General features: G+C 45.7%; 1 protein-coding gene across 1 annotated transcript in view; it reads right to left on the bottom strand.

Annotated features, from left to right (window-relative positions):
• Positions 1-2461: 2461 nt before the first annotated feature.
• LOC309545414 (beta-1,4-galactosyltransferase 3-like) overlaps positions 2462-22682 on the bottom strand; it is a 169839-nt gene continuing 149618 nt past the window's right edge. Inside the window, exons 5-7 of the mRNA XM_082244600.1 lie at positions 17386-17508; positions 14852-14956; positions 2462-2807 (exon numbers count right to left, since the gene is read on the bottom strand). Of these exons, the coding sequence (XP_082100726.1) occupies positions 2639-2807; positions 14852-14956; positions 17386-17508 (397 nt within the window). The 3' untranslated portion in view covers positions 2462-2638. The remainder of the gene's footprint in view (positions 2808-14851; positions 14957-17385; positions 17509-22682) is intronic.

Genomic DNA, 22682 nt, shown 5'->3' with positions numbered 1-22682 from the left:
GATGTATTTTCTGTCCTCCAAAACATGTCTTACTGTAAAGTCTTGGCACAAGACTGAGTACCAGCACCTTTATTTTTGCTCTAGGGCTGTTGTAAGACAGAATAGCAAAAGTGACAGTAGAGGAGAGACAAGTTGATTTAGCATTAACCCTTTTACTGACTATGACTGATCTCAGGAATGTGTGAGCTGCAAGGTGCACAGGGAGAGACATGGTCACAAAGTAGATGTCACTAACCACACTTCACCATGGCTTCTCCTGATCACTGTGCCATGCTCCCAGCTTTGTCTGGGGTAATGGCGTGAGTGTGTGCAGCAGAAGACAGGCAGGGACGTCACTAGGCAGCTCCCAGACTACAGAGCTTGGAACACTGCAGTTACAGCACTGGGATGTGACTGGGGACTAGGTACAGGAAGCCCCAATTGGGTCCAGGCCTTCCCTGTTGACCCGCTGGGGCTCGGGGCCTGGTACGGGAACCACTGCTGGGGCTCGGGGCCTGGTACGGGAACCACTGCTGGGGCTCGGGGCCTGGTACGGGAACCACTGCTGGGGCTCGGGGCCTGGTACGGGAACCACTGCTGGGGCTCGGGGCCTGGTACGGGAACCACTGCTGGGGCTCGGGGCCTGGTACGGGAACCACTGCTGGGGCTCGGGGCCTGGTACGGGAACCAATGCTGGGGCTCGGGGCCTGGTACGGGAACCAATGCTGGGGCTCGGGTCTGGTACGGGACGACTGCTAGGGCTCGGGTCTGGTACAGGACGACTGCTAGGGCTCGGGTCTGGTACAGGACGACTGCTAGGGCTCGGGTCTGGTACAGGACGACTGCTAGGGCTCGGGTCTGGTACAGGACGACTGCTAGGGCTCGGGTCTGGTACAGGACGACTGCTAGGGCTCGGGTCTGGTACAGGACGACTGCTAGGGCTCGGGTCTGGTACAGGACGACTGCTAGGGCTCGGGTCTGGTACAGGACGACTGCTAGGGCTCGGGTCTGGTACAGGACGACTGCTAGGGCTCGGGTCTGGTACAGGACGACTGCTAGGGCTCGGGTCTGGTACAGGACGACTGCTAGGGCTCGGGTCTGGTACAGGACGACTGCTAGGGCTCGGGTCTGGTACAGGACGACTGCTAGGGCTCGGGTCTGGTACAGGACGACTGCTAGGGCTCGGGTCTGGTACAGGACGACTGCTAGGGCTCGGGTCTGGTACAGGACGACTGCTAGGGCTCGGGTCTGGTACAGGACGACTGCTAGGGCTCGGGTCTGGTACAGGACGACTGCTAGGGCTCGGGTCTGGTACAGGACGACTGCTAGGGCTCGGGTCTGGTACAGGACGACTGCTAGGGCTCGGGTCTGGTACAGGACGACTGCTAGGGCTCGGGTCTGGTACAGGACGACTGCTAGGGCTCGGGTCTGGTACAGGACGACTGCTAGGGCTCGGGTCTGGTACAGGACGACTGCTAGGGCTCGGGTCTGGTACAGGACGACTGCTAGGGCTCGGGCCTGGTACAGGACGACTGCTAGGGCTCGGGCCTGGTACAGGACGACTGCTAGGGCTCGGGCCTGGTACAGGACGACTGCTAGCGCTCGGGCCTGGTACAGGACGACTGCTAGCGCTCGGGCCTGGTACAGGACGACTGCTAGCGCTCGGGCCTGGTACAGGACGACTGCTAGCGCTCGGGCCTGGTACAGGACGACTGCTAGCGCTCGGGCCTGGTACAGGACGACTGCTAGGGCTCGGGTCTGGTACAGGACGACTGCTAGGGCTCGGGTTTGGTACAGGACCACTGCTGGGGCTCGGGCCTGGTACAGGACGACTGCTAGGGCTTGGGCCTGGTACAGGACGACTGCCTGTACCCCCGCTTTACATCAATACTTCTAAAACCACGTGGATTCTAAGCCTTGGCTGTATGTGGGGTCTTGACTTATTCCCAAATTGAGATTAAGGCACATCCCTTCCTGACGCTAAGCTCAGTCCCTCATCAATCAAATGACAAAACCTCTACTGCTAACTGCTGTTCTGGCATTTGACAGTTGGATAATGGGTAGGGCTTACAACCATGAAGAATTGTACTTGGGAAGAAGAAGAGGCCCCACGTACAGCCCTGGCCTTAAATCCAAGAGGCTCCAAAGAGTTCTATTTAAAGACCAGCACAGGGACACTTGGACACCTCTTCAGCACTGATGTTCCCTTAGAAGTCAGGTCAGGTTCACTTTAACCGCTATGGTCACATTTGTCAAGAAAAGATGCCCTTTAAGCAAGCCTGTTGCTGTTTGCAAGATCATTTTTTTAAACCAAACCTACTCACAAAAGTTAAAAGGACAATGTCAAGTTCGTGGGCTCCCAAACACGACGACTGTGGTAGACCACTCTTGGGAGAAGCAGTCATCTGGAAATCTTCCCCCCATGATAGGTGACCACAGCATGCTCTGCCAGCTCTGCATTCAAGTTCCAAAAGTGCTCACAATAAGTTCATAAAAGTACCTTTCGGACACCCTGAGGAGCCTGCCATGTGACAGTACTGGTAGCTGAAAAGAACATTGCAAACCTCTACAGGTTCCTCTTTATATATCAGTCCAGTTTTCCACTGTGGACTTCCCAACAGTAAGTCATGGAAATTGCCAGTAAGGTTTACTGTAACCATCAAAAGAACCTCCACTTGCTGGCTGCAGTCGGGGTGGGCGGAGCTTCACCGATGTCCACTGTAATGTTGGTATAAAGTGCGGTTTGTTCCCTGGAAAGTAGAGTAAAAACCAAGGAGTTCATTCCATCATCTCTCCAGGTTTTCCTGGTGTTTTGAAGGAGACTGTACCTGAGAGAAAACAGAAGACACAAGATTAAGTACAGCAGATGCAGAGGGGTCACCTGTCTTTTAGGTCCATTATGTAGGGTGGGGGTGCAGTGGGGTAAAGCTTAACTGCTCCTTACCCTTAATTAATGAGCAGACTTATAATAAATTCTGTACAGAATGAACTTTGTTGCTTGTGTACAGTGAGGGGGTGCTCCCATCCATCGCTGTGCCCTGGGCAGCCATCCCTCCTGCCCACCCCTTGTCCTAGTCTTGGCTGTGGCACTTCAACACAGGTGCGTAACCTTAGTGAACTGGGATGCCATTCAAAATGAATGGCAACTTACATGTAATGTGCACTGCCGTGCATTACCGCAGCGCAATAGTGTAAATTGGCCCTAAATGTATTTTTTAATCACCTGATTAGAGCCAGAGGCTCTAATAGGCTTCAGCAAAGGGTGGACCCGGGGCGCAGAGCAGCGCGCCCTGAGCCCACCCATTGTGTGACGATAGCGAATGAAAATTTGCTATTGTCACACGGATCCTCCTCCTGGCCAATTAGGAAGCGGGTCAATGCTGTTCACTCTGCATTGAAAGGGGGCACGCTGGTCACTCTGCATTGAAAGGGGGCACGCTGGTCACTCTGCATTGAAAGGGGGCACGCTGGTCACTCTGCATTGAAAGGGGGCACGCTGGTCACTCTGCATTGAAAGGGGGCACGCTGGTCACTCTGCATTGAAAGGAGGCACGCTGGTCACTCTGCATTGAAAGGGGGCACACTATACCTTGATTACTAAAGGCCCCTTTCACACTTTTGTGACCTCAAAGTCACGCAATTTTTTACAGCGTTTTTTGCCACAAAGCAATGCCTATTACATTTTTCTGTTTGCGCCCCCCCCCCCCAAAAAAAAATTTTGAGCACCAGCCGCCGCTGGATACTCCTCTGGTTCAACTAGGTACAAATTGAGAAAATGCCTTTCAGCGCTGACTTGACGCCAGCTCTGGTTAACTCAAAAGTCCTTGACACTGCTCCCTCCAGTCCTTCCTGACTGAGGTAGCCTTTAGTAACACTGCTGCAACTCTCAACACTGTACACTGCACACTGAATACTTCAGGGCCCAACCACTGGCACCCCCCCTTTACTCTTCAGGGTCAACACTGGCACCACCTTTCCTTTGCTACTGCACTGGCTAGCTAGCTCCCGGATCCCTCTGACCTTCTCCGGAGTGGTCCCCTCTCACTAGGCAGACCCCCAGGGGCAGTTTGCAGTACTCACGACTGGGAATGCTTTCCTGAATCTGGACCCCTCTCAGCTCCACTGGTCCTCAGCACATCGGATCCTCTCTGCAGCTCAGCTCAGCCCTCTCTCCCCTAAGGCAAGCCGCCTGGGACACCCGATTCCTCTGACAGGAGGAGAGACAGCCGTACCCTCCCTCCTGGGACTCTGCTTCCTGCCAAAGACGCTGCGTCATGTGCTCCCCTCAAACTTATACCCACTACCAGAATCCTGTGCGGCAGAATCTGCCTTTCTGGGGTAGATACAAGCCTGGGTGTGCCATTGGCCGGGTTTCCTCCACTGCCCAATGAGAGCCCTCATTGAGCACAGTGGGGAGACTCCCAAGTCTCAACAGCCACACCTGGGAATTATGACAACCTAGCTGAAAATCATGGCCCTGCTGATAAGCAGACAAGGCCTACTACACTTTACCTAGCACCTACTTTGCAGGGTGCTACATCTAAAATAACAATTTCTTTCACAAGGGATGAACAACATCCCTTGTGACAGCATGGGCAATGACAGGTCTTCTTTATGGAGAGATCTGGGGTCTATTAGAATCAAAGCTACATAAGGAACGAGTAGCGTCAGCTTGCGGGCAGTGAAGTGCGGCTGCAATGTGGGGGATCACAAGACTGGCTGAACAGAATGATTTTTTCCAGGTGAAACAGCTAATATATTTCAGTTTTGCATTTAGCCGCAGTGGTGGACTTTTAGGTTGGACCACCATTTTACTTATGTGATTGATTTGACCCATTTATTCCCAAGCCCCTCATAAAAATCCATGCTGCACACCCTCATCTTGCGGTGACAGACCGCCTCGGGTGCCTCCGCCAAACAGTGCCCTCCAAACCCTTCCAGCAGACCGATTGTTAATACCAGCCCCTTACCCCCAATCATTGTACGTGGGTAACATGTTGCAGTAAAAACCAAATGACTGCTTATTAAAACCCAGACACATACTTTATACTATCAGGAGGACATTCCCTGTTCTGTGTGTTTTACTGATGATCGGTGAGTGCTGATGGACATCCAGTGCCCGGCACCAGCAGAATGATCACAGCAGAGGTGGCCCGCCAGTGCAGTGCGTGTGCCCCCTGCAGGCGAAGTGCATAAGTGCAGAATTGTGTGTGTGTGTGTGTATATATACATATATATATATATATATATATATATATATATATATATATATATATATATATATATATATATATATATATATATATATATATATATATATATATATATATATATATATACACACACACACACACACACACACACATACATACATACATACATACATACATATATATATATATATATATATATATATACCGTGTTTCCCCGAAAATAAGACCGGGTCTTATATTAATTTTGGCTTCAAAAACCACACTAGGGCTTATTTTCAGGGGATGTCTTATTTACGGTTTGTACAATGAGTATCTTCAAATGATTGTAACCCGAAAATAAATATCCTGATCCTTTAAAGCATGATAGACAGCACAATGCTTGTGCTGTGTCATTTTGCCCTCTCTATGTTCTAAAAAGCCTAGAATAAAACAATAAAATGTTAAAAAAAAAAAAGTTCTCTCCCCCCCCCGTCAGCTCAGAAATCAGCATTATGACATTCTGTAATCCCAAAAATAAACCTTGGATAAAGTCATTGTAAAATTATGTAATAGATTTTGTAAAAAGATTATATAATGTGCAGTGTATCTCCTTTTGTAACTTTATTGTGGAAAATACCTTATTTACAGAGCCGCTGGGCGCTCACGTGACCCTCTGGAGCTCTACTTTCCCTCTCTGAATACTGCAGAGGTAGGGGCTGACATCAAGGATTTTACTAGGGCTTATTTTCGGGGTAGGGCTTATTTTGCAGCCATCCCTGAAAATCATGCTAGGTCTTATTTTCAGGGAAAAAGGGTAAAAATGGATTTTTGTAAAATCTTACCGTAAAATCCTTTTCTCTTAGCTCATCGACAGACGTAGTCCTCGGTGATACACCACCTTCGGGTTATGTTACCTCCGCAGGAGCAGGACTAGACAGGAAATTAAAAAGCTCTGGCCACACCCTAGGGGCAGTCCCAGAGGGTATATCCTCTCTCTCTCTGCCTCAGCAAATCAGTTAAGTGAAAAAGCAGTGCTTAGAGAATTTAACCCAACCCAACTCCAAAACAGAGGGGCGGGGACTACGTCTGTCGATGAGCGAAGAGAAAAGGATTTTACGGTAAGATTTTACAAAAATCCATTTTTCTCTAGCGCTCATCGACAGACGTAGTCCTCGGTGATACACCACCTTCGGGACGTCCCAGAGCAGTATCACAACTGAGGGGTGGGAAAATGGAAATCAAATCCCAATCTAGAAGGCCCAACCGGTGCCAACTAGAAGTTTACAATGCTCATCCTTAATGATGAGACTCAACAAAAAAATTTTCAAACAGAAAAAAAACCCTCGAGGTAGACCACCGGTCTCCTCAAATTGCGGCCTGCAAAACCTTGCGGCCAAATGAGGCATCCGCCGATGCCGTCACATCAATTTTATAGAATTTTGTAAAGGTATGTACCGACGACCAGGTGGCCGCCTTACATACCTGGACTACTGACGCCTGACGGCGAAAGGCCCAGGAAGTACTGAGCGCTCGAGTGGAGTGCGCCCTAACAGGGAACGGAGGACTCTGACCCTTAATAGAATAAGCCTGTACCACCGTCTGTCTAATCCATTTGGCAATGGTTGCGGCAGATGCAGGCAAACCCTTTCTGGGGCCATCCGTGATCACAAAAAGTGAATCCGTCTTACGGAATGATTCCGTAGCTTTCAGGTATACCCTGATTGCCCGAACCACATCTAAGGAATGCAACGCATGTTCCCGATGATGCTTGGGCTGAGGACACAAGGAAGGTAGTACAATATCTTCATTCAGATGAAAATCTGAAACCACCTTAGGAAGAAAAGATGGCTTAGGATGAAGTACTACCTTATCCCTATGAATCACTAGGTATGGGGACTTGGCATGATAATGCAGCCAGTTCTGACACCCTGCGAGCAGAAGTAATAGCCACCAAGAAGGCCACCTTCTGGGATAAAGTAAGCAAGGGAATCTCCCTGATGTTTTCAAAAGGAGGTTTCTGTAGAACCGACAAAACCAAATTAAGATCCCAGGGCGGTAAGGGCGCGCGGACTGGAGGAGCCAGGTGCCGCACCCCCTGGATGAAATTCCGCACCAAGGATTTGGTAGCTAACGGCTTCTGAAAGAAGATTGCTAATGCTGAAACTTGACCCTTGATGGTGCTCAAGGCTAGCTTCTGCTCAACCCCTTGTTGCAAAAAGGCCAATATTCGAGACACCGAATAGGTACGTGGAGGAAATCCTAAAGATTCGCACCACGCAATATAAGTCTTCCATGTGTGATAATAGACTTTGCTGGAAGTCGCTTTCCTTGCTTTAATAAGGGTAGGAATGACAGAAGTAGACAAACCTCTGTCCTTCAGTACTTGGGTCTCAATGGCCAGGCCATTAAAACCAGCGACTGTAAAGCACGAAGGTAACTTGGTCCTAGAGACCACAGACACTCCCTGAGACGAAGTTCCCACGGAACGTCTGCGACTAGCATGTCCAAGTCGGCCAGGCCGGCTTGAGGAGGCCAGCCTAGAATTTCTAGGACCACTGGCGCTGATTGGATCTGAACCAGGCGTCCCTAGAGCTATCTGGCCCCGACCATCCGAGAAAGTCTGGTCGTTTTCTGTTTCCACACATTTATCAGATACCTGATAGTTATCAGGAAGGGTGATCTTTTCTGGTTGAACCTCAGGGACCGAAGTCACCCGACTAGAGGCTGCTTGGCCTATCTGGTCAACCAGATCCGATTCCTGTGAGGTATCGGGACTAATCTTAGGAAAGGGTAAAGGAAAAGATCTATTCAGGGAACGGTAACTACCGCTTCCTGTGGTACTTAAATGTTGGAAGGGAAGAATCGCACCGGTAGTAGTGGTTGATGCTCGATCTAATGTCCTGAATACCGGTGAAAACGTCCCCCCACCCTGAAACCGGGTGGGGGCGCACCTTCAGGCTGTGTACTCCTTTGCTTCGGGTCTGGCTGGGTTGGTCCTCTGCTTGTCCGACCAGCCCTTCTTGAATCCTCCTGGAGGAGTCTTGCCTTTCCCGCTAGTACCAGCCGGGCGCCCTTTATGGGCGGTAAAGAAAGGTCCTCGCTTGTTGCGAGGTCCCTTAGCTTTTGCAGCCTGTGGCAAGAAAGTGCTCTTGCCCCCAGTGGCATCCTTAATGATTTCATCTAGGTTGGCCCCAAATAGACGATTCCCCTGAAAGGGGAGATTGGTCAAGGTCTTTTTGGAACCTAGGTCAGCTGACCAGCATTTTAACCACAGCACACGTCTGAGGATCACTGCTAACTTAGATGCATGCCCTAATAAGGGAGTTGTGTCCAAGGCTGCGTCACAGATAAACTGTAGCCCTTGTATGATCTGTTCCATCAAATCAGATGTCTCCTGGGGAATATCTTTTCCCCTAAGATCTTGGCGTACCATTTTCGCCCATTCCGTAAGTGTCTGGGAAACTAGACCAATAACAATTACTGGTCTAAATGCTGACCCTATCAGAGAAAAGATAGTGCGGGACTCTGCTTCTATCTTTCGATCCACCGGATCCTTAAAGGACGAAGTGTCCTCCACTGGAATAACCGTGGCTTTATTCAGCCTGGAAATAGGCGGATCCACGACTGGTGGTACCGTCCATTTCTTAATGATGGATTCCTCAAACGGATAGCGTCTAGCAATACGCTTGGAAATAGTAAAGGTACGTTTAGAATGCTCCCATTCTCCTTTAATCTGATTACCAAAACATTTAGGTACCGGAAAAGCCTTCGCCATCTTGATGGGCTTATTAGTACCGAAAGGCCTCTCTGTTTCAGTTGCCTCTGCCGGTAAAGCCTCAAGTTTTAAGGTTTCCTGCACTGCCACAACTAGTGCGTCAACCAATGCTTCTTCCTGAATTATAGCAGGAGAAGAAGCGTCCTCCTCACTGTCTGAGGGGGCTTTACCTGGGATAACAGCCCTTGCAGAGGAACCTGCAACTGCCGTGACCATCTCTGAATCTGAGTCAGAGGTGTCAGATGGTATAGGGGTAGGCGGGGGTCGCTTCCTTGACCCCCGTCCCTGACAGGCCGCCTCCACCCGAGCCACCATAGACTCCAAAATTGCTGTAAATGATTCTATACTCTGTGCACCGGCGGGTCCCGAGGCCCCCTCGAGGGAAACAGGTGGGGGAATATGTGTGGCAGGGTCCATGATAACTCCAGTTACTTCCTGGATAATATAATTCAAAAGAAAAAAACTTTTTTTTTTTTTTTTTTTTTCTGACCCCCAGCGCCACAAAAAGCCCCTTAGTGTTACCTGCTAGGGATCCCTATCGATCGAGAGCGAGAGAGATAGACCCCCAGGCTCACCACTTGATGCTCAGAGTTAAACTGCAACAGCTTACAGCGCTGTCTTGACAAACAGGAAGTCTTTTGGCTGGCTGCCCAGGAAGAAGGGAGGCGGCTCCGCCCCTCTGCACGCCTTCCGGCGCCTCCCCCAAGCTCCACGAGGTGTAGGATCACCTCAAACATGGCCGCCCCCATGCTGGAGACACGAGGCTACGCCAAAATGGCGGCTCGTGCGATCCAGCAAAAAAAATGGCGGCGGCCTGTGCTGACTAGCGGTGTGCTGCAGGGCACACAACACTCTCTCTGCATGGGGATATGGCGTGGTTGGCGGTACCGGCCTTGGCGGACCGCATGGCCGTTCGGGAGGCCTGCTAATATCTGGAGATCTGATTTGGAAGGCAGTCTACATGTCCGTGGCTTCTGACTGGTAGGTAGCTTATACTTAACCCATAAGATTCCCAGAATGCCACAGATTACATCTTTAAAACATGTATACAATAGATTGTTAGCTCCCAAACCAAGCCTCCTGGCTTTTTGCACACATAAAATCACACTCAAAGTAGGAGGATTTGTGACATGTTATAGGATAGAAAGAACTCTTTCTTACCATACAGAGAGGGGCCCGCGTTCACCACAAAACCCGTCAGGGAAAAAGGGGGAACATACTACTCACCATACCGGAACCAGGCGGGCACCAACTCCTGACAGTACCCCTCTCCACCGGGGCGGGAGGGCTGTCGACCGATACGGACGCCGTGACTCATGGTCTTTGGCGTTTCAGCGAGACGTTTAACTCGCGGGTTCAGTCCTTTTAATGGGACTTTGTCGCGGCCGACCCAGCGCGGAGCTATGGCCTGCACGCGCTCGTAGGCTGAACTGGGGTGACCACCGGATCTCAACATCCAGCCCGTCGCCCAGTTCAGCTTTCTTGCTTGAAGATCTCACAGGAACACTGGAGAAAAAAAGCTGTCTAAAAATCCTTTTAGAAAAAAATTCTTGCCAGGACCTAAGATCCCAGCAAGGTATCTAGGTCCTTACTCCTAACTAGACAGAAAATAACTGATTTGCTGAGGCAGAGAGAGAGAGGATATACCCTCTGGGACTGCCCCTAGGGTGTGGCCAGAGCTTTTTAATTTCCTGTCTAGTCCTGCTCCTGCGGAGGTAACATAACCCGAAGGTGGTGTATCACCGAGGACTACGTCTGTCGATGAGCGCTAGAGAAATATATATTATTGATTCTGCACAGGAGGGCCGCCCTGTAGCAGTAAAACTGGTATGGGGCAGTCTTTAAGTGGTTAAAATGTAGACACATACTTTATAACCCCAGGAAGACATTGCCCTCTTGGGGATATCAGAATAGATAAGATTAAGGCTACAACCAGTGAAAACATGACAATGCAACCTTTAAACAATAATCTAACAAGTTAGGCACCTAGAAAAAAGTCTTATCAGTCTGGCTAATTGTCACAGGAATTCCCCACCCTTCCTCTCTGTGTGCTGGAAAACATGTCCACAATAAGTCTCGACTAGCCAGGGCGTGCCCACCAGGATGCCCAGAAACCATTCCACAGCCCCGGTCTCCTCCATGGGCCATAATCACTGGCTAGAAGGCTAGCCCATAGTCCCCTCCAAAAGCGGCCGTCTCAGTTGGGTCCATCACAGAGGGCTAAGAAGTCTGAAACAGCTCTGGATAAATGGCCCTATATTTAAATTGTGTCTGCAATATACACCAAACGTCCTACCACCCCCCCCCCCCCCACAGAAATAATCGAGTTATAGTGCCATGCTACTAAATAAACTACAAAGTGATCTAAAAATGAATAAAGTGATGAAGTAACTAGATACTCCCACACTTGCGCAAAAAATTACCCAAGCTATTGTTTTTAATTAAATTACTATTAATTAAACTTGTGACTCCTGATGACGTCAGATGCATGCTGACGAAACGCGTAGGGTGGGACTAAGAGGTGACGCGCCACTTCCGCCTTTTGGAACTGAGGTGGAATTCATTGCGGCATCCCCTGCCTGAAGACGTTCATCTGTTGTAAGTGCAATTTTAATTGATTTAATAAAATGTTTGGACGTTATCCGCTATGAGAGGCCTATCTGTTTTTCACTTATATATCGTACTCCAAGCATCTATATCTATACTGACAAGCTCTTCCGGATGTTTACGGAATGGGGAACATTATTCATGCTGAATTTGACTACCTGTAATGGGGGGGGGGGGGGGGAGGGTCAAAACCATCTGGTGAGTGTTTTGCATATGTGAATGTCGGTGGAGAAGGGACACACCAGCTCATGGGTGACTCTTTGGTTTGGATTGTTTTGGAGGAGATCGAACACATTTGGATTGTGTTGTCTGCAATAAATGGGACTTTTGTGCACTTTGGTTCACTCTTTACAATTTTGAATTTTAATACACTTATTATTATTTTGTTCACTGGAAGCACACAGTCTTTATCACTTTTTGTTCAAAGTGATCTAAAAAAAAAAAAAAAATAAATAAATATAGATTACCAATAGATATAACGTAAAATCCCTGGATGAAGTCACGTGATGCGAGATGCAACGCATTGGGCGGAGCTGGGTGACATCAAGTACTGAAACTCAAGTAAACTCCAAAAATATTACCAATAGATGAGACATAAAATATACTGTGAGTGATACAGTAAAGTTCAAATGTGACAGAGGAATCATTATTATCCTCTTGCAATTGAACTGTGATACCACAACTCCAGTGCTGTAACAATGAAAACATCCGAGGCTCAGACAAGTATTTAGGCTGACTGCACGCATGCAGTTATTGTGGTTGGCAGAGTAGCCATTAAACAATGTAAATTTCATAAGTGTTTAAGTATTTTTGCATTGCGCGTGAGATGTACCATCGGTCAAGGAATTTGACAAGGAAATTCCTCAGTGCACCGACGTCATGTATGAATGTATGACGCGCTGCGCATGCGCAGTTTTACAGTTAGTGACGTGGGTTGCTTATTCTGCTGGGTTCAACATTTTGTCGGAAACACCCTCACCTTCAGCTTATGGCCCAAAAAACATAGATCATAATGTGCATAAGAACCTCCTCTTCAGGGGTACCCAATAGGTAAAAGATCACTCTCCCAAGTTCGGACACTGTCAGCCACTAATTTGTATTCCCCTTTAAGGTGTTGGGATACCTCTAGCCCACAAAGTTGGCTCAAAAAACACAAAAAGGGAACCACCATAGTGTAGTATTCACATAGAAAAAACATTTCTTGACGTTAAAGCATTCATATGTAATCAAAAGCAACATGTTCACATAAAAGCATTGGGATACTGAAAGTCACTATCAGCGCTCTACTTCCAGTTTTATTATGCAATGACGTCACACAGCTCCACCCAATGCGTTGCGCTGCACATCACATGACTTAACCAGGGGATTTTAGATTTTGTTTATTGGTAATAATTTTTGAGATCACTTGTAGTTTATCGACTTAAGGACCTTTTTCTGACATTTGTAAAGTATTCTTTTTTTTTTTGATAGAAGAACCCTAAAACACACACATATATATATATACATACATACATACATACATACACACATATATATATATATATATATATATATATATATATATATATATATATATATATATATATATATATATATATATATATATATATATATATATATATATATATATATATATATATATATATATATATTAATTTTAAAGCAGAGACCCCAGAGAATAAAATGTCGGTCATTGCAAAATTTTAGGTCACACAGTTCTTACGTAGCGTTTTTTCAAAGCAATTCTTTGGAAAAAAAAATACACTTTAATGAATTAAACAAAAAAATTAAATCATAATATATTCCTCAATTTTTTGTAGAATGTGAAAGATGATGTTATGTAGAGTAAATAGATGCCTAACATGTCATGTTTAAAATTGCGCGCATCTCGTGGAATGGGGCCAAACTACGGTACTTTAAAATCTCCACAGGTGACGCTTTAAACATTTCTTAAGGTTACCAGTTTAGAGTTTTAGAGGCGGGTCTAGTGATAGAATGGTTGCGCTCACTCAGATACACCATATACAGATATGGGCGTGACCTACGTATTCGCTCACTACTGTGTGAGAGCACGCAGGGACACTTACATTTTTTTTAATGTTAATTAATGTTTTTTTACACTGTCCCTTAAAAATAAAAAAAAAAAATGTTCACTTTTTATTGCTATCACAGGTCTTCTTCTTTATGGAGAGATCTGGGGTCTAAAAGACCCCAAATCTCTCCTCTACTCTTAGTGCCCGTTCACATACGAGCGACGCTACTTCGCACCACGACCTCCGAGGTCGCGGTGCGAGCAGCGCGCCGCGACCTCGGAGCGGCCGCCACGGACTTCATAACATTGAAGTCTATGGCGGTCGCCTACTGGTCGCCCCAAAAAAGCTCTGGACCCTTTTTCTAATTCGGAGCGACTTGTGTCGCTCCTATTAGAACGGGTCCGCAGCTTCCCTACGAGAGGCGACCTACAGCGACCTGTGAGGCGACCAGGTCAAAAAAAAAAAAAGATCTTTTGCTGTAGGAAAAAACAAACAAAAAAACAACCATGTTTACATGGCCCGAGAACCGGACGTGGCGTATGGCGTTGCTCCGGTCCTCCAAGGGCATAGAGATGAATGGTGGCCATTTTGCCACTGCTGGATGATTCCTGGGCTCACTGATTGTTAACGTAAGCCCAGGAACCACTGGGTAGCGACAGGAGGGGGGTACCTCTCCCTCCCGCTGCTTCTAAAAGTGATCCCGCAACGAATCCGCCACTTATCGGAAAGCCGGCCGCAAAAGGGAAAAAAATATACCGGGGTTATGGCATCTAGGTGCAGCCATAATCCCGGTTATTTTCAAATTAATGACGTGAATTCACACAGTTAGGCGGTCAACAAGTGGTTATTTAGCAGCGCAGCACTATAACTCTATATCATGGACTCAAGCCACCGAAACAATGGATAAGCATAACAGCCAGGCAAATAGCATTTTCATAAGGATATCATCATCTGCAGCCCTCTTATTTTTCTGACAGGTGTACTTTAGACAAGATATAAGAAATAACTAGATGGGAAATAAATAGAATGCAACAATATTATGGTTCCTCTTGGTCCACCTCCCCATGACCTCCACCTTGGTCGTTTATGAATAGGGGTCTGTAAATTTGACATTTGTAGAAAGATGATCCGCACACCGGTAGCTGCTCTTAAAAAAATCTTCATCTTTATTCAGGAACCACAGAACACAACTGCAGATGAGATCAGTTGACGCGTTTCAGCCTTTAAGGCCTTAGTCATAAACTAAAATAAAATTTGACATTTACCTATGTGTGTTTTCTTCATTTCCAGTATCCCGGTCATGTGGGATCATTTTATAGCGGCCAAGGCTTAGCGGCGTCCTTGTGATGCTCAGTCCGGATAAACGAATCCTCAAATAGAAACACATTTTGTAGCCAGATAAGAACATGTCACTATAGTGATCTCACGTTAAATACAATCTAAATTCAAAAGTATTTTTTTTTAATTTTGTATAGCATAAGGAAGAGTTAAACCTGGTCAGTTTTTTTTCCATCTGTATCCTACTGGTTCGTTTTACCTTAACTTCCTGTCCTGTAGATCAGGGATCTTTAAACTACGGCCCCGTTACACAAGATTTTATCTGGTCTGTCAACTCTTCCTTCCAAACCCTTTTAGCAATTTTTTACTTCAAAGCAACATCTGGGTCCCATCAGGATTTAGAGAGTCATACCAAATTGGAATTCAAATTCTCACCCATACTTGAGTAACTCTTTTACACTAGAACAAGAGGTAAAGGCAATTCTTCCAATGGAAGAACTTTCTCCTCCCACTTCTTATGTCTCCAGTATAGGAAAATTAACCAACCTAATAGATAGCAAAATATAAGCGAATAGGGGTTCTAACAAAGTTTTGGCTTTGCATAAACTTTAGGTTGGAAAATGCTTTATAAGACCCAAGTAGACAGCAGCAGCTAATTGAAGTTTAGCAGATAGTAGTCAGATTGTTAAATGGTCAGCTTCACTCCAGGCTACAGACTAGACCAGCCATTCTCAATCAGGGTTCCATGGAACCAGTAACTTGAGCTGTGGGTGTTTGACTTCTTATTTAATAAACTTTGCATAGTTCCGGGGCCAATGCCACTGGACAAGTCACTGATAGGACATCAATCTTTTTAGCTATAAGGGTGGCATTTTGACCATAACTGTAGGGGGGGGGGTCTTTCTTCCCACTGACCACCAACGTAAGGGGTATTTTTCTCATTGACCCTTTATGGTTTATAGAAGAGGTTGAGACCTGAAAATAATGTCAAGCATTCCTTTGGAACAGGGCTCAAACTTTCTAAATAAAGGGCCAGTCTACTGTCCTTCAGAATTTAGGGGGGCCAGACTGTGAACATAGAACAGTAGGAGTATGGGAGTAAAAAATATTGCATTGCACCGCTGATTCATAGGAGGAGGTTATAGTGTCCCATCATTGGTATCAGTGGGAGGAATAGTGCCCCATCATTGGTATCAGTGGGAGGAATAGTGCCCCATCATTGGTATCAGTGTTAGGAAAAGTCCCCCATCATTGGGGTCAGTGGAAAGAATAGTACCCCATCATTGGTTTCATTGAGAGGAATAGTACCCCATCATTGGTTTCATTGAGAGGAATAGTGCCCCATCATTGGTCAGTGGGAGGAATAGTGTCCCATCATTGGTCAGTGGGAGGAATAGTGTCCCATCATTGGTATCAGTGGGAGAAATAGTGCCCCATCATCTGTATCAGTGGGAGAAATAGTGCCCCATCATTGGTATCAGTGGGAGAAATAGTGCCCCATCATTGGTATCAGTGGGAGAAATAGTGCCCCATCATTGGTATCAGTGGGAGAAATAGTGCCCCATCATTGGTATCAGTGGGAGAAATAGTGCCCCATCATTGGTATCAGTGGGAGAAATAGTACCTCATCGTTGGTGTCAGCGGAATGAAATTGTCCCATTGTTGGTTTGAGTGGGAAGAATAGTGCCCCATAACTGGTATCAGATGGTGGAATAGTGCCGCATTGGTGGTACCAGTGGGTGGATTAGTGTCCCATCTTTGGTGTCAGTTGGTGGAAAACTTTTTCATAATTTATATCAGTGGGAGGAATTATGCCCTATTGTTGGTGTTCGTGGAAATAATGGTGCCCTATCATTGGTGTCAGTGGGAGGAATAGTGCCCCATCATTAAGTGGAAGAAATGGTACCTCATCATTGGTGCCAGGGCGAGGAATAGTGCCCCATCATTGAGGTCAGTGGGAGGAATTGTACGAGATCATTGGTATCAGTGGGAGGAATAGTGCCTCATTGTTGGTGTCAGTGGAATGAATAGTGCCCCGTTGTCAGTTTGAGTGGGTGGAATAGTACCCCATGATTGGTATAAGATGGATAATAGTGCAACATCATTGGTGTCAGTAGGAGGAGGGGTGCTCCAAGGGCCGGATAGAGGAAGACAAAGGGCCTCATCTGACTCATGGGCTGCAGTTTGGAGACCACTGCTCTAGGGTAAAAAGAGTGAGAAAGGTCGGACTAGATCAGTGATGGGGAACCTTGGCACCCCAGATGTTTTGGAACTACATTTCCCATGATGCTCAACAACACTGGAGAGTGCATGAGCATCATGGAAAATATAGTTCCAAAACATCTGGGGTGCCAAGGTTTGCCATCACTGGACGAGACCATTTCAGCCACTATGGTACTTTTTATTATTATTTTTTTAACCAAATAGTCACTATAAAGTTCATAGAAAAGGGCAGACAGTATGAGAATTAGTTAAATAGACAAACATGCCAATTTAGCAGTATATTGTTCTCCAATCTCACCTCCCAGCAATGTCATCATCTTCTCCTCCCCAGCCCCAATACGTGTTGGGGAAACCATTGATTTTCATAAACTGATCTGGGGTCAGTGCAGACACTCCTCCAAAGTATGTCCAATAGGGCAGGCTTAGAAAAAAATAAAAAAAGTTATGTTATACAACAGCCATAAAAATACACACGCCTGGACAGCCTTGTGTCTTCTGTGAAACAACATAACGTAGTAGTAGCCTTGGTAGCCTCGTAGTTCCACCAGAAGAGGCTGTCTGTCTATTTGGATATTCTTTTATTTAGTTTACATTTTATGTTTCAGATATGACAGCAGACTGATGTACTCTATTAGAGCCCATTCAGACCAGCGCGACTTGTCAGCCTGACAAGTCGCGGTAGGTCGCGGTCCATTGAGTAGTACAGGACCCGTTCTAATAGGAGCAACACAAGTCGCTCCGACTTAGAAAAAGGGTCCTGTACTACTTTGGGGCGACCTGGGAGCGACCTGCATAGACTTCCATTATGTGAAGTCCCTGCAAGTCGCGCTGAAGTCGCGGAGCACAGCGGTGCACGCGACATCACAGGTCGCCCCCCGAAGTCGGATCGCCTCAGTGTGAACCGGCTCTTAGCCATTTAAAAAAAGTGGACGTTTGTATTTAGAGTAAAAAACCCATGAGGGCGCAAAGACCTAGTGCATTACCCTAAATAAGATTTTTATTAAATAAAAGGTGTGCCAATGCACACTCACACAAACAAGTGATATAAACTGATCCCAAGTAAAGGAGAGGTCAGGATATACAGTGCTGTGAAAAAGTATTTGCCCCGTTACTGATTTTTTTTTTTTTTTTGCATTTTTGTCACACTTAAATGATTCAGATAATTAAACAAAATTTTAATATTACACAAAGATAACCTTGAGAAAATACAGAATGCAGTTTTTAAATGACGATTTAATTAAGGGAAAAAAGCTGTCCAAACCTGCCTGGCCCTATGTGAAAAAAGTAATTGTCCCCCTTCTTGCTAAATCATGAATGAACTGCAATTAACCAAATTTTTTTTGAAAGCTAGAGTTATGCCCCGCTTTCGACCTGATCTCACGATAATCTGATCGTTAGTACACAGCTTTCGACAGCCGATCACGACAATAGGTCCAACAAAATCCGAAGGGACAAACAGGAAAACTTCTGTGGTACGACATCTTCTCGAACGATAATCGTTTGGTCAGTACAGTATTCGTACGCTAAAAGTCGATCGACAAATACCACGCATGATTGGAAACAGTAAAATAATCTGCAGGGGTCAGACGTATATACATCACTTCCGTTACGTAGCTATGAAAAATACACTTGGTCAGTGAATCGTATGAAGAAAGTCGGATGGTTTGTACGCAGAGTTGCTTTCGATTTTAGTAACATACAACAATTACGAAACTTTAGTCGTACGATTATTGGAACGTGTGTACGGGGCATTAAACTTCACTTGCCACACCCAGGCCTGATTATTGTCAGACCTGTTGAATAAAGAAAACCCTTAAATAAAAGGTGTCTGACAAAGCAAAGCATGCTAAAAGATCTAAAAAAGCAACACATCATGTCGCAATCTAAAGAAATTCAAGAACAGATGAGAAACAAAGTAATTGACATCTATCAGTCTGGAAAGGGTTACAAAGCCATTTCTAAGGATTTGTGACTCCAGTAAATGATGGCGAGAGCCCTTATCCGCATATGGAGAAAACTTGGAATGGTGGTGAACCTTTCCAGGAGTGGCCAGCCCACCAAAATTACTCCAATAGCACGACGATGACTCATCCAGGAGGTCATAGAAGAACCCAGATCATCCTCATCTTAAGAACTGCAGGCCTCACTTGCCTCAGGTAAGGTCAATTTTCATGATTCAACAATAAAAAAAGATACTGGGCAAAAATGGCGTCCATGGGAGAGTTCCAAGGCCAAAGACACTGCTGACCAAAAAGAACACAAAAGGCTCTTCCCACATTTGCCAAAAAAAAAAAAAAAAAAATCTTGATTATCCCCACGACTTTTGGGCAAATATTCTGTAGACTGATGAAATGATGAAACAAAAGTGGAGCTTTGAGGTTGTGCGTCCCGTTATATCTGGCGAAAAATAACACAGCTTTTCAAAAAAGAACATCATACCAACAGTCACACATGGTGGTGGTAGTGTGATGGTCTGGGGTGGCTTTGCAGCTTCAGGACCTGGACAACTTGCCTTAATTGATGGAACCATTAATTCTGCACTGTAACAGAAAATCCTGAAAGAAAATGTCCGGCCATCAGTTCCTGACCTCAAGCTCAAGTGCACTTGGGTTATGCAGAAGGACAATGATCCTAAACACACCAGCAAGTCCACCTCTGAATGGCTCAAACAAATAAAAATTAAAGTTTTGGAGTGGCCTAGTCAAAGTATAGACTTAATTTCGATTGAGATGCTGTGGCATGACCTTAAACAGGCCATTCATGCTGGAAAACCCTCCAATATGGCTGAATTAAAACAGTTGTGCAAAGAAGAGTGGACCAAAAATCCTCCACAGCGATGTGAAGGACTCATTGCCAGTTATCGCAAACTCTGAAGACGTCATACGCTCTGACGAAACGCGCGTCAGGTGAAACGCACGCTGCACGCTTCCGGGTAGCCTGGTGGAACACAAGCCGGCAGTCACCGCTCTCCATTCCGAGGCAATACCCGTAGCTAGCGGTTTTCGTTTTAAAACTTTCCTGTACAATTTTTGTATCAGCAAGATTAATAAAAACTATTTTTAACGGTACTGCACTATTGGAGCACTTTTTATTTTCCCCAATTATTGGACCTGGAGGATCCTTTCTTACACTCAGGAGCGACCCCGGACCCCGGACCACAGGGAACTACAAAGCCCAGCAGTTACCTCTAGGCTCAGGAAGCCATAAGCTCGAAAGTTCTTTCTACCATATGGTATCTAAGACCCACCAAGTCCGGTGAGTGTGTACCCCTATTATCTCAAGATACGCCCAATATACCAGCAGTTGGACTACTGGAAGAATTCACACTTTGCACTTTTTTGTGGCACCTTATATATGCACTTATGAACTGATTATTGGGATTTTAGCAATATTTGATGTATTTATATATTTGATGTATCCACTTATGTTTATTATCTAGCACTTTGCACTTTAATTTTGATGCATCTATGTATACTTTATGTTAATTTTGGATTATCACTATCAAATTGTGCAAACTTATATTTTCCACTTAATTGCCTTTATTATTCAGGTGTGGGAACAAGGAATTGTCCGCCCATGGATAAATAGAAGCAAGCGCTATATTAACCCCTTTGGGGTTTGAACCTTCACAGTTATCGCAAACGCTTGATTGTAGTTGTTGCCCTCAAGGTTGGCACAACCAGTTATTAGGTTTAGGGGGCAATTACTTTTTTCACATAGGACCATGCAGGTTTGGACAGCTTTTTTCCCCTTAATAAATGAATCGTGTAAAAGCTGCATTTTGTATTTACTTGGGTATCTGTGTAATAAAATTTGTTTGATGATCTGAATCATTTAAGTGCGACAGATCTGAAAAAAAAAAAAAAAAAAAAAAACAGGATAGGGCAAATACTTTTTCACAGCACTGTAAATGTGTATCACCTCAACCCAGGCATCACTCGCCAGACTTGCAGGGCGACGCATTTCAAGGGGCTTGAGGCTCTGATGAAGAGGGTTTGTCCCTTAAAATGCATCAGTCTGCTACATAGGCAGCATGTCTGCAGGGCACAAATTGTTTTTGGCTGTTTTAGTGAATTTAATTGAAAATATATTTTATTTCATCATACTTAACATTGTGGGTCAAATGGTTGTGTGCCCTGGAGTGAGATACTAAGATGCATTTTTGTCTACATACCATCACATCTAACAAAAACATAAAAAAAAAACAAAACAAAAAAGAACCACCAACATATCTCCTAAACACAAGAGGGAAGGAGGAGGTTCACCTGGATCACCCAACTATGGTCAGAATATGTCATGAAGCATTTGGTTACACATGGTGCAAGTTAAAGAGTATAGCTAGTTAATAAAAAAATAAAAAATATAATTTTTGTAAGAACTTACCGACAGTCGCCGCCGATCCATATAAGCCTTCACTATTGGGTAATGGCGCCCTCTGCAGGAGTAAGCTGGGCAGATAGAAATGTTAATACAAAATTTTTCTATACCTAGACACACCTCTAGGGGGCCGCACCAGCCATTATCCCATATCCAGTCACAACTGGTCCTCAGTTTGTAGCAAGCAGTACCGGAAGGCAATAACCCCCAGATCCAAAAAAACAGAGGGGCGGCGACTGTCAGAGGACTCAGAGAAAAGAATTTTACGGTAAGTGCTTACAAAATTCTATTTTCTCTTACGTCCTATGACAGTCGCCGCCGATTCATATAAGCCTTCACTATTGGGACGTCCCAAAGCAGTGCAGGTGTGAGGGCTGGGAAGACGCAACCAACTGAAAAGGTAACGAAAAAACACCCCAAGGAAAAGACAGAAAAATATATGTCTCTGCAAACAACCGCCGCACCTCAAAACTTTGCGGCCAAGGGAAGATTCTGAGGATGACAAAACATCAATTCTGTAGAATTGTGTGAAAGAGTGCACAGCGACCAGGTCGCCGCTTTGCACACCTGAGCCAGAGCAGCCTGATGGCGAAAAACCCAAGAGACGCTGACGGCTCCAGTAGAAAGGGCCCTTACAGGGAAAAGAGGAACCTGACCCTGGATGGAAGAGGCCTGAAACAAAAAAACTTCAATTTGATCCACGGAGAAAATGTATCCGCGGACGAGCCCTTCCATCAGGAAGAACAAACCGGGAATCAGACTGCCGAACAGATGCCGCGGCAGCCAGGAAAACCCTGACCGCTCGGACCACATCCAAGGAATGCAAAGCCATCTCCTGGAGATGCTCTGGCTTCTCACGAAGGCAGCACGATATCCTCGTGGAGGTGGAACGAAGAAACCAAGCTTGGGAATAATGGTTGAATCCTATCACTCAATTTTATTACAAAAAGAAAAATCAAAAAACATACACGTTAAACATATGTGTATACCCAACAATCTGGATATACATGGAATTAAAATATCCATGCAATAACAGACCAGTTTCTGTACAGAAGACTCCTAAGGACCCTTGTTGGAGAGAACAGGACCAGACCCTACGCGTTTCGGGTGTAGCACCCTTCTTCAGGGGTCAACCAGAGTTCAATACATTAAGTAGTACCTATATAGATACATTCTATTTAGTATAATGTAGATTAAATGGAGTCCACTTGTCAATTC

Source organism: Pelophylax lessonae (assembly GCF_965119305.1).
Source record: "Pelophylax lessonae genome assembly, chromosome: 2".
Lineage (NCBI taxonomy): Eukaryota > Metazoa > Chordata > Amphibia > Anura > Ranidae > Pelophylax > Pelophylax lessonae.
The sequence above is the reverse complement of the archived record's forward strand: the minus strand, read 5'-3'. Positions and strand labels throughout refer to the sequence as shown.